Genomic DNA, 12,436 nt, shown 5'->3' with positions numbered 1-12,436 from the left:
ACAACAAAACAGAATTAACACTTATTTTAACTTAATATAATACATCAATAAAAATCTATTTAGTATCAAATAAATAATGAAACATGTTAAATTTAGTTTAAATAATGCAAAAACAAAGTGTTGGAGAAGAAAGTAAAAGTGCAATATGTGCTATGTAAAAAACCTACAGTTTAAGTTCCTTGCTCTTTCCACATTGTGTTACATTACAGCCTTATTCTAAAATGGATTCAATCAAACAAGTTCCTTGCTCAGAACATGAGAACATATGAAAGATGGTGGTTCCTTTTAACATGAGTCTTCAATATTCCCAGGTAAGAAGTTTTAGGTTGTAGTTATTATAGGACTATTTCCCTCTATACTGTTTGTATTTTATGTACCTTTGTCTATTGGATGTTCTTATAGGTACTTTAGTATTGCCAGCATAATCCCGGGAGTTGATAGGCCTGAAGTCATAAACAGCTCAATGCTTGAAGAGCTGCTGGCAAAACGCATGAAAGTGCTGTTTGAATGAATGCTTACGATGCTGCTGCTGCTGCCTACCACCGTTCAGTCAGACTGCTCTATCAAATCATAGACTTAATTATAATATAATAACACACAGAAATATGAGATAGCAAAAATATGAAATAGCAACGAATCCCTTTGAAAACAGCCTAATGTAATTCGAGTCAGTTATTTTTAGTTTAGTGTGAAAATTGTCTACAAAGTGTAAATAAGATACTTTTGCTTTCCGTTTGTTCCATTTCCCAAATATGTCTGTTACATGGGCAAGGAGACACATTTTATTTTTTATTACTCAGAAAGTCAAACAAGTCCCGTACAATGATTATTTTTTACATTTTTTTACATTCATTGTGAATGACAACAGTTCATCTCTCAATGTGAACAATCTTTCCAACACTCCCTCTCGATAACCATCAAGCCTCGGGAGTGAAATGGAACATTCTCATGCTCCGATGGGTTTTGATAACAGGGGTGTGCGCAGTGGATGCGGTCTGAGTTCTGTGCTTAGCTCTTTTGCTGACAGTTCTTCTCGGTGTATCATTCTCACTGCAAACTAATTGCAAAAATCACTGAAGTTGGAGACATATCTCCCTCACTAACTTTAAGCGTCAGCTGTCAGAGCAGCTTACCGATCGCTGCAGCTGTACACAGCCCATCTGTAAATGGCCCAACCCAAACCCATTTAACATTTAACATTTAAGTCATTTAGCAGACGCTCTTATCCAGAGCGACTTACAAATTGGTGCATACACCTTATGACAACCAGTGGAACAGCCACTTGCATCTAAATCTTGTTGGGGGAGAAGGATTACTTACCCTTACTTACCCTATCCTAGGTATTCCTTGAAGAGGTGGGGTTTCAGGTGTCTCCGGAAGGTGGTGATTGACTCCGCTGTCCTGGCGTCGTGAGGGAGTTTGTTCCACCATTGGGGGCCAGAGCAGCGAACAGTTTTGACTGGGCTGAGCGGGAACTGTACTTCCTCAGTGGTAGGGAGGCGAGCAGGCCAGAGGTGGATGAACGCAGTGCCCTTGTTTGGGTGTAGGGCCTGATCAGAGCCTGGAGGTACTGAGGTGCCGTTCCCCTCACAGCTCCGTGGCGAGCACCATGGTCTTGTAGCGGATGCGAGCTTCAACTGGAAGCCAGTGGAGAGAGCGGAGGAGCGGGGTGACGTGAGAGAACTTGGGAAGGTTGAACACCAGACGGGCTGCGGCGTTCTGGATGAGTTGTAGGGTTTAATGGCACAGGCAGGGAGCCCAGCCAACAGCGAGTGGCAGTAATCAAGACGGGAGATGACAAGTGCCTGGATTAGGACCTGCGCCGCTTCCTGTGTGAGGCAGGGTCGTACTCTGCGGATGTTGTAGAGCATGAACCTACAGGAACGGGACACCGCCTTGATGTTAGTTGAGAACGTCAGGGTGTTGTCCAGGATCACGCCAAGGTTCTTAGCGCTCTGGGAGGAGGACACAATGGAGTTGTCAACCGTGATGGCGAGATCATGGAACGGGCAGTCCTTCCCGGGAGGAAGAGGAGCTCCGTCTTGCTGAGGTTCAGCTTGAGGTGGTGATCCGTCATCCACACTGATATGTCTGCCAGACATGCAGAGATGCGATTCGCCACCTGGTCATCAGAAGGGGGAAAGGAGAAGATTAATTGTGTGTCGTCTGCATAGCAATGATAGGAGAGACCATGTGAGGTTATGACAGAGCCAAGTGACTTGGTGTATAGCGAGAATAAGAGAGGGCCTAGAACAGAGCCCTGGGGGACACCAGTGGTGAGAGCGCGTGGTGAGGAGACAGATTCTCGCCACGCCACCTGGTAGGAGCGACCTGTCAGGTAGGACGCAATCCAAGCGTGGGCCGCGCCGGAGATGCCCAACTCGGAGAGGGTGGAGAGGAGGATCTGATGGTTCACAGTATCGAAGGCAGCCGATAGGTCTAGAAGGATGAGAGCAGAGGAGAGAGAGTTAGCTTTAGCAGTGCGGAGCGCCTCCGTGATACAGAGAAGAGCAGTCTCAGTTGAATGACTAGTCTTGAAACCTGACTGATTTGGATCAAGAAGGTCATTCTGAGAGAGATAGCGGTAGAGCTGGCCAAGGACGGCACGCTCAAGAGTTTTGGAGAGAAAAGAGAGAAGGGATACTGGTCTGTAGTTGTTGACATCGGAGGGATCGAGTGTAGGTTTTTTCAGAAGGGGTGCAACTCTCGCTCTCTTGAAGACGGGAGGGGCGTAGCCAGCGGTCAGGGATGAGTTGATGAGCGAGGTGAGGTAAGGGAGAAGGTCTCCGGAAATGGTCTGGAGAAGAGAGGAGGGGATAGGGTCAAGCGGGCAGGTTGTTGGGCGGCCGGCCGTCACAAGACGCGAGATTTCATCTGGAGAGAGAGGGGAGAAAGAGGTCAGAGCATAGGGTAGGGCAGTGTGAGCAGAACCAGCGGTGTCGTTTGACTTAGCAAACGAGGATCGGATGTCATCGACCTTCTTTTCAAAATGGTTGACGAAGTCATCTGCAGAGAGGGAGGAGGGAGGGGGGGGGGAGGATTCAGGAGGGAGGAGAAGGTGGCAAAGAGCTTCCTAGGGTTAGAGGCAGATGCTTGGAATTTAGAATGGTAGAAAGTGGCTTTAGCAGCAGAGACAGAGGAGGAAAATGTAGAGAGGAGGGAGTGAAAGGATGCCAGGTCCGCAGGGAGGCGAGTTTTCCTCCATTTCCGCTCGGCTGCCCGGAGCTCCTACCTACCTCATCCCCAGATTTGTTTTTGTTTTTCTGCTCTTTTACACACCAGTATTTCCACTTGCACATCCTCATCTGCACATCACTCGTGTACATTGTAATTACATCGCCACTATTGACCTATTTATTGCCTTAGCTCCTTACTTCATTTGCACACACTGTATACAGATCTTTCTATTGTATTATTGACTGTACGTTTGTTTGTGTAGCTGTGTTGTTTGTGTCGCACTGCTTTGCTTTATCTTGGCCAGGTCACAGTTGTAAATAAGAACTTGAACTCAACTGGCCTACCTGGTTAAATAAAGGTGTAATATATATATATATTTTTTAATGCGTCCATATGGCTGAGGACGACTCATTCATAACTAGAGTGCAGAGGCCTGCCTGCCGCCCCGCCGTAGATAGAACCCCATCTGTGCAAAGCCCCATCACTCAATCCCATATGGAATCTGTTTTTTGTCAAGCAGTGGGGCAAAAAAGTATTTAGTCAACCAACAATCGTGCAAGTTCTCCCACTTAAAAATTGTGGACGGGTGTCTTTTATACTGATAAGTTCAAACAGGTGCCATTAATACAGGTAACGAGTGGAGGACAGAGGAGCCTCTTAAAGAAGAAGTTACAGGTCTGTGAGAGCCAGGAATCTTGCTTGTTTGTAGGTGACCAAATACTTATTTTCCACCATAATTTGCTAATAAATTCATTAAAAATCCTACAATGTGATTTTCTGGGGAAAAAATGACAGGCCTCTCATCTTTTTAAGTGGGAGAACTTGCACAATTGGTGGCTGATTAAATACTGTTTTGCCCCACTGTAGATATATCTACATAGATAGATATATTTAGATAGATATGGATAGAAATTGGATTTGAAAGATTGAAATAGGCTTTCGCTTGTTCAGTGTCTCAAACATCACTAACCAAATGCGGAATTGGTCAGTGGCTATTTAAGAAATCTGCTTTCGGACTATATTTAGAGGGCTGTTTTAAGCACAGTCCGTGATGTTATGATGATATTTTTTCAGCTACAATAATAAAAAATATTGTCAGATATATCGGTTATGTGTGAATATTTCAACTAACGGTGTGTGTCTCTTCCTCAGGCCGTGGTGGAATGAGCAGCGTGTGTGTGTTGAAGGGTAAAGCAGTGCTCTGGCAGGCCTCGTTCAGCCCCCACCTCAGAACTTCAACTCCCAGCATGCCGGTGGTGCTGAGCAGCGGAGGACACGCCCCCCCAGCCGGACAGACCCCACACGCCCCGCCACCAAGCCAGCAGGTAAGGGATGGAGACCAGGGCATAAAACTAACACCTGCCAAATGCGGGTAGATTTTTGGCATTGGCCGGGATGATGTGTATTTCACCAGGGCTCCACGGGACGAGCGTTTCACTCGCATTTGTGAATTCAAGTGTGATCACATTTTAAAGTCAAATAAATGCTGCAGTAGCTGTTTTCAAAGTATTTGTGCCGTTTTTGTTTCATAGCTCAAATAACTACGACTCCTATATAGCCTATTCCACCTCACGCGACAACTGCCTGGCGTTCCTCCGCTTCTTCTTCTATGTTTGAGTTTCAACTGACTCCACTCGTGCTACCATGGTAACCTCCCGCCCTTAAAGAGACAGGCGAACATTTGTCTCTGTGATATTTTGGATTTAATGACTTCAGCTTTCAAAAAATGAAATTAAAACAATATACCACATTACGTCTTACTAATAATACATTTGTTTTTGAAACAAAGCATGCTCATCTGTTTTTTTTTGTGTTGGTGTAATTTTGGTGGGGGGAAAATCATTTGGCCGATTTAAAAAATAAATAAAAAAATAAATAAAAATAAATAAAATAATAATAATAATATTAATAATAATAAAATAATAAATTATAAAATAGTTATAATAATCTGAGTGGCTGGTAGGGTTTTAAATCTATGTCATGTCAGACTGCAGTACACGTCACAGACTGACAGATGTTCAGAGATGTTAGCTGTGTGTGTTCTGCAGGGCGTGACGGGTACAGGGCGCTCTCAGGATGATGCCATGGTGAACTACTTCTTCCAGCGCCAGCACGGAGAGCAGCCTGGCAAACACCGCTGGCCCACCGGGGAGAACATCCACGACAGCCAGGTACTGGTGGCTGGGGGGGGGTCAAATCAGAAAATGGTCCAGCTTTGAGTTTATGGGCCTACTCTTTACTGACAGTCTCTCTGAGTGTAACCTTGCCCCTCTGTAGGTATAGTGTAGGGGTGTTATTCTAACCTGGTCTCTCTGTCTGTAGTGTAGGGGTGTTATTCTAACCTGGTCTCTCTGTCTGTAGTGTAGGGGTGTTATTCTAACCTGGTCTCTCTGTCTGTAGTGTAGGGGTGTTATTCTAACCTGGTCTCTCTGTCTGTAGTGTAGGGGTGTTATTCTAACCTGGTCTCTCTGTCTGTAGTGTAGGGGTGTTATTCTAACCTGGTCTCTCTCTGTGGGTGTTATTCTAACCTGGTCTCTCTGTCTGTAGTGTAGGGGTGTTATTCTAACCTGGTCTCTCTCTGTGGGTGTTATTCTAACCTGGTCTCTCTGTCTGTAGTGTAGGGGTGTTATTCTAACCTGGTCTCTCTGTCTGTAGTGTAGGGGTGTTATTCTAACCTGGTCTCTCTGTCTGTAGTGTAGGGGTGTTATTCTAACCTTGTCTCTCTGTCTGTAGTGTAGGGGTGTTATTCTAACCTGGTCTCTCTCTGTGGGTGTTATTCTCACCTGGTCTCTCTGTCTGTAGTGTAGGGGTGTTATTCTAACCTGGTCTCTCTGTCTGTAGTGTAGGGGTGTTATTCTAACCTGGTCTCTCTCTGTAGTGTAGGGGTGTTATTCTAACCTGGTCTCTGTAGCTGTAGTGTAGGGGTGTTATTCTAACCTGGTCTCTCTATCTGTAGTGTAGGGGTGTTATTCTAACCTGGTCTCTCTGTCTGTAGTGTAGGGGTGTTATTCTAACCTGGTCTCTTTGTCTGTAGTGTAGGGGTGTTATTCTAACCTGGTCTCTCTGTCTGTAGTTTAGGGGTGTTATTCTAACCTGGTCTCTCTCTGTAGGTGTTATTTTAACCTTGTCTCTCTGTCTGTAGTGTAGGGGTGTAGGGGTGTTATTCTAACCTGGTCTCTCTGTCTGTAGTGTAGGGGTGTTATTCTAACCTGGTCTCTCTGTCTGTAGTGTAGGGGTGTTATTCTAACCTGGTCTCTCTGTCTGTAGTGTAGGGGTGTTATTTTAACCTGGTCTCTCTCTGTAGTGTAGGGGTGTTATTCTAACCTGGTCTCTCTCTGTGGGTGTTATTCTAACCTGGTCTCTCTGTCTGTAGTGTAGAGGTGTTATTCTAACCTGGTCTCTCTCTGTGGGTGTTATTCTAACCTGGTCTCTCTGTCTGTAGTGTAGGGGTGTTATTCTAACCTGGTCTCTCTCTGTGGTGTAGGGGTGTTATTCTCACCTGGTCTCTCCATCTGTAGTGTAGGGGTGTTATTCTAACCTGGTCTCTCTCTGTGGGTGTTATTCTAACCTGGTCTCTCTGTCTGTAGTGTAGGGGTGTTATTCTAACCTGGTCTCTCTCTGTGGGTGTTATTCTAACCTGGTCTCTCTGTCTGTAGTGTAGGGGTGTTATTCTAACCTGGTCTCTCTGTCTGTAGTGTAGGGGTGTTATTCTAACCTGGTCTCTCTCTGTGGGTGTTATTCTAACCTGGTCTCTGTCTGTAGTGTAGGGGTGTTATTCTAACCTGGTCTCTCTCTGTGGGTGTTATTCTAACCTGGTCTCTCTGTCTGTAGTGTAGGGGTGTTATTCTAACCTGGTCTCTCTGTCTGTAGTGTAGGGGTGTTATTCTAACCTGGTCTCTCTGTCTGTAGTGTAGGGGTGTTATTCTAACCTGGTCTCTGTAGGTGTAGGGGTGTTATTCTAACCTGGTCTCTCTGTCTGTAGGTGTAGGGGTGTTATTCTAACCTGGTCTCTCTCTGTGGGTGTTATTCTAACCTGGTCTCTCTGTCTGTAGTGTAGGGGTGTTATTCTAACCTGGTCTCTCTCTCTGTCTGTAGTGTAGGGGTGTTATTCTAACCTGGTCTCTGTCTGTAGTGTAGGGGTGTTATTCTCACCTGGTCTCTCCATCTGTAGTGTAGGGGTGTTATTCTAACCTGGTCTCTCTCTGTGGGTGTTATTCTAACCTGGTCTCTCTGTCTGTAGTGTAGGGGTGTTATTGTAACCTGGTCTCTCTCTGTGGGTGTTATTCTAACCTGGTCTCTCTGTCTGTAGTGTAGGGGTGTTATTCTAACCTGGTCTCTCTCTGTGGGTGTTATTCTAACCTGGTCTCTCTGTCTGTAGTGTAGGGGTGTTATTCTAACCTGGTCTCTCTGTCTGTAGTTTAGGGGTGTTATTCTAACATGGTCTCTCTCTGTGGGTGTTATTCTAACCTGGTCTCTCTGTCTGTAGTGTAGGGGTGTTATTCTAACCTGGTCTCTCTCTGTGGGTGTTATTCTAACCTGGTCTCTCTGTCTGTAGTGTAGGGGTGTTATTCTAACCTGGTCTCTCTCTGTGGGTGTTATTCTAACCTGGTCTCTCTGTCTGTAGTGTAGGGGTGTTATTCTAACCTGGTCTCTCTCTGTGGGTGTTATTCTAACCTGGTCTCTCTGTCTGTAGTGTAGGGGTGTTATTCTAACCTGGTCACTCTGTCTGTAGGTGTAGGGGTGTTATTCTAACCTGGTCTCTGTAGGTTTAGGGGTGTTATTCTAACCTGGTCTCTCTGTCTGTAGGTGTAGGGGTGTTATTCTAACCTGGTCTCTCTGTCTGTAGGTGTAGGGGTGTTATTCTAACCTGGTGTCTCTGTCTGTAGTGTAGGGGTGTTATTCTAACCTGGTCTCTCTCTGTGGGTGTTATTCTAACCTGGTCTCTCTGTCTGTAGTGTAGGGGTGTTATTCTAACCTGGTCTCTCTGTCTGTAGGTGTAGGGGTGTTATTCTAACCTGGTCTCTCTGTCTGTAGTGTAGGGGTGTTATTCTCACCTGGTCTCTCCATCTGTAGTGTAGGGGTGTTATTCTAACCTGGTCTCTGTAGGTGTAGGGGTGTTATTCTAACCTGGTCTCTCTGTCTGTAGGTGTAGGGTGTTATTCTAACCTGGTCTCTCTGTCTGTAGGTGTAGGGGTGTTATTCTAACCTGGTCTCTCTGTCTGTAGTGTAGGGGTGTTATTCTAACCTGGTCTCTGTAGGTGTATGGGTGTTATTCTAACCTGGTCTCTGTAGGTGTAGTGTAGTTATAACCTGGTCTCTGTAGGTGTAGTGTTGTTATAACCTGGTCACTGTAGGTGTAGTGTTGTTATAACCTGGTCTCTGTAGGTGTAGTGTTGTTATAACCTGGTCTCTGTAGGTGTAGTGTTGTTATAACCTGGTCTCTGTAGTGTTGTAATAACCTGGTCTCTGTAGTGTTGTTATAACCTGGTCTCTGTAGGTGTTGTTATAACCTGGTCTCTGTAGGTGTTGTTATAACCTGGTCTCTGTAGGTGTTGTTATAACCTGGTCTCTGTAGGTGTTGTTATAACCTGGTCTCTGTAGGTGTTGTTATAACCTGGTCTCTGTAGGTGTTGTTATAACCTGGTCTCTGTAGGTGTTGTTATAACCTGGTCTCTGTAGGTGTTGTTATAACCTGGTCTCTGTAGTGTTGTTATAACCTGGTCTCTGTAGTGTTGTTATATACCTGGTCTCTGTAGTGTTGTTATAACCTGGTCTCTGTAGTGTTTGTTATAACCTGGTCTCTGTAGGTGTTGTTATAACCTGGTCTCTGTAGGTGTTGTTATAACCTGGTCTCTGTAGTGTTGTTATAACCTGGTCTCTGTAGGTGTTGTTATAACCTGGTCTCTGTAGTGTTGTTATAACCTGGTCTCTGTAGGTGTTGTTATAACCTGGTCTCTGTAGTGTTGTTATAACCTGGTCTCTGTAGGTGTTGTTATAACCTGGTCTCTGTAGGTGTTGTTATAACCTGGTCTCTGTAGGTGTTGTTATAACCTGGTCTCTGTAGGTGTTATAACCTGGTCTCTGTAGTGTTGTTATAACCTGGTCTCTGTAGGTGTGGTTATAACCTGGTCTCTGTAGGTGTGGTTATAACCTGGTCTCTGTAGGTGTTGTTATAACCTGGTCTCTGTAGGTGTTGTTATAACCTGGTCTCTGTAGGTGTTGTTATAACCTGGTCTCTGTAGGTGTTGTTATAACCTGGTCTCTGTAGGTGTTGTTATAACCTGGTCTCTGTAGTGTTGTTATAACCTGGTCTCTGTAGTGTTGTTATAACCTGGTCTCTGTAGTGTTGTTATAACCTGGTCTCTGTAGTGTTGTTATAACCTGGTCTCTGTAGTGTTGTTATAACCTGGTCTCTGTAGTGTTGTTATAACCTGGTCTCTGTAGTGTTGTTATAACCTGGTCTCTGTAGTGTTGTTATAACCTGGTCTCTGTAGTGTTGTTATAACCTGGTCTCTGTAGTGTTGTTATAACCTGGTCTCTGTAGTGTTGTTATAACCTGGTCTCTGTAGTGTTGTTATAACCTGGTCTCTGTAGTGTTGTTATAACCTGGTCTCTGTAGTGTTGTTATAACCTGGTCTCTGTAGTGTTGTTATAACCTGATTTCTATAGGTGTAGTGTTGTTATAACCTGGTCTCTGTAGGTGTAGTGTTGTTATAACCCGGTCTCTGTAGGTGTAGTGTTGTTATAACCCGGTCTCTGTAGGTGTAGTGTTGTTATAACCCGGTCTCTGTGGTGTTATAACCTGGTCTCTGTAGTGTTGTTATAACCCGGTCTCTGTAGTGTTATAACCTGGTCTCTGTAGGTGTTGTTATATGCTGGTCTCTGTAGTGTTATAACCTGGTCTCTGTAGGTGTTGTTATATGCTGGTCTCTGTAGTGTTGTTATATGCTGGTCTCTGTAGTGTTGTTATAACCTGGTCTCTGTAGTGTTGTTATAACCTGGTCTCTGTAGGTGTTGTTATAACCTGGTCTCTGTAGTGTTGTTATAACCTGGTCTCTGTAGTGTTGTTATAACCTGCTCTCTGTAGTGTTGTTATAACCTGGTCTCTGTAGTGTTGTTATAACCTGGTCTCTGTAGGTGTTATAACCGTGTCTCTGTAGTGTTGTTATAACCTGGTCTCTGTAGTGTTGTTATAACCTGGTCTCTGTAGGTGTTATAACCTGGTCTCTGTAGTGTTGTTATAACCTGGTCTCTGTAGGTGTTGTTATAACCTGGTCTCTGTAGGTGTTGTTATAACCTGGTCTCTGTAGGTGTTGTTATAACCTGGTCTCTGTAGTGTTGTTATAACCTGGTCTCTGTAGGTGTTGTTATAACCTGGTCTCTGTAGGTGTTGTTATAACCTGGTCTCTGTAGTGTTGTTATAACCTGGTCTCTGTAGGTGTTGTTATAACCTGGTCTCTGTAGGTGTTGTTATAACCTGGTCTCTGTAGTGTTGTTATAACCTGGTCTCTGTAGGTGTTGTTATAACCTGGTCTCTGTAGTGTTGTTATAACCTGGTCTCTGTAGTGTTGTTATAACCTGGTCTCTGTAGGTGTTGTTATAACCTGGTCTCTGTAGGTGTTGTTATAACCTGGTCTCTGTAGTGTTGTTATAACCTGGTCTCTGTAGGTGTTTGTTATAACCTGGTCTCTGTAGGTGTTGTTATAACCTGGTCTCTGTAGGTGTTGTTATAACCTGGTCTCTGTAGGTGTTGTTATAACCTGGTCTCTGTAGGTGTTGTTATAACCTGGTCTCTGTAGGTGTTGTTATAACCTGGTCTCTGTAGGTGTTGTTATAACCTGGTCTCTGTAGGTGTTGTTATAACCTGGTCTCTGTAGGTGTTGTTATAACCTGGTCTCTGTAGGTGTTGTTATAACCTGGTCTCTGTAGGTGTTGTTATAACCTGGTCTCTGTGGTGTTGTTATAACCTGGTCTCTGTAGTGTTGTTATAACCTGGTCTCTGTAGTGTTGTTATAACCTGGTCTCTGTAGTGTTGTTATAACCTGGTCTCTGTAGTGTTGTTATAACCTGGTCTCTGTAGTGTTGTTATAACCTGGTCTCTGTAGTGTTGTTATAACCTGGTCTCTGTAGTGTTGTTATAACCTGATTTCTATAGGTGTAGTGTTGTTATAACCTGGTCTCTGTAGGTGTAGTGTTGTTATAACCTGGTCTCTGTAGGTGTAGTGTTGTTATAACCTGGTCTCTGTAGTGTTATAACCTGGTCTCTGTAGTGTTGTTATAACCTGGTCTCTGTAGTGTTGTTATAACCTGGTCTCTGTGGTGTTGTTATAACCTGGTCTCTGTAGGTGTTGTTATAACCTGGTCTCTGTAGGTGTTGTTATATGCTGGTCTCTGTAGTGTTGTTATATGCTGGTCTCTGTAGTGTTGTTATAACCTGGTCTCTGTAGTGTTGTTATAACCTGGTCTCTGTAGGTGTTGTTATAACCTGGTCTCTGTAGTGTTGTTATAACCTGGTCTCTGTAGTGTTGTTATAACCTGCTCTCTGTAGTGTTGTTATAACCTGGTCTCTGTAGTGTTGTTATAACCTGGTCTCTGTAGTGTTGTTATAACCTGGTCTCTGTAGGTGTTATAACCATGTCTCTGTAGTGTTGTTATAACCTGGTCTCTGTAGTGTTGTTATAACCTGGTCTCTGTAGTGTTGTTATAACCTGGTCTCTGTAGTGTTGTTATAACCTGGTCTCTGTAGGTGTTGTTATAACCTGGTCTCTGTAGGTGTTGTTATAACCTGGTCTCTGTAGGTGTTGTTATAACCTGGTCTCTGTAGGTGTTGTTATAACCTGGTCTCTGTAGGTGTTGTTATAACCTGGTCTCTGTAGGTGTTGTTATAACCTGGTCTCTGTAGTGTTGTTATAACCTGGTCTCTGTAGGTGTTGTTATAACCTGGTCTCTGTAGGTGTTGTTATAACCTGGTCTCTGTAGGTGTTGTTATAACCTGGTCTCTGTAGGTGTTGTTATAACCTGGTCTCTGTAGGTGTTGTTATAACCTGGTCTCTGTAGGTGTTGTTATAACCTGGTCTCTGTAGGTGTTGTTATAACCTGGTCTCTGTAGGTGTTGTTATAACCTGGTCTCTGTAGGTGTTGTTATAACCTGGTCTCTGTAGGTGTTGTTATAACCTGGTCTCTGTAGGTGTTGTTATAACCTGGTCTCTGTAGGTGTTGTTATAACCTGGTCTCTGTAGGTGTTGTTATAACCTGGTCT

The 12,436-nt window shown here is 44.2% G+C and overlaps 1 protein-coding gene across 1 annotated transcript in view; it reads left to right on the top strand.

The window, feature by feature from the left end:
- The window catches only part of LOC118378145 (pumilio homolog 1-like), a gene marked incomplete at its 3' end in the record, with an annotated part of 63,964 nt that overhangs the window by 7,734 nt on the left and 43,794 nt on the right, over positions 1 to 12,436 (top strand). The window contains exons 2-3 of the mRNA XM_052471798.1: positions 4,330 to 4,502; positions 5,226 to 5,348. Of these exons, the coding sequence (XP_052327758.1) occupies positions 4,341 to 4,502; positions 5,226 to 5,348 (285 nt within the window). The remainder of the gene's footprint in view (positions 1 to 4,329; positions 4,503 to 5,225; positions 5,349 to 12,436) is intronic.

Source organism: Oncorhynchus keta, chromosome 19 (genome assembly GCF_023373465.1).
Source record: "Oncorhynchus keta strain PuntledgeMale-10-30-2019 chromosome 19, Oket_V2, whole genome shotgun sequence".
NCBI classification, from domain to species: domain Eukaryota; kingdom Metazoa; phylum Chordata; class Actinopteri; order Salmoniformes; family Salmonidae; genus Oncorhynchus; species Oncorhynchus keta.
The sequence above is the reverse complement of the archived record's forward strand: the minus strand, read 5'-3'. Positions and strand labels throughout refer to the sequence as shown.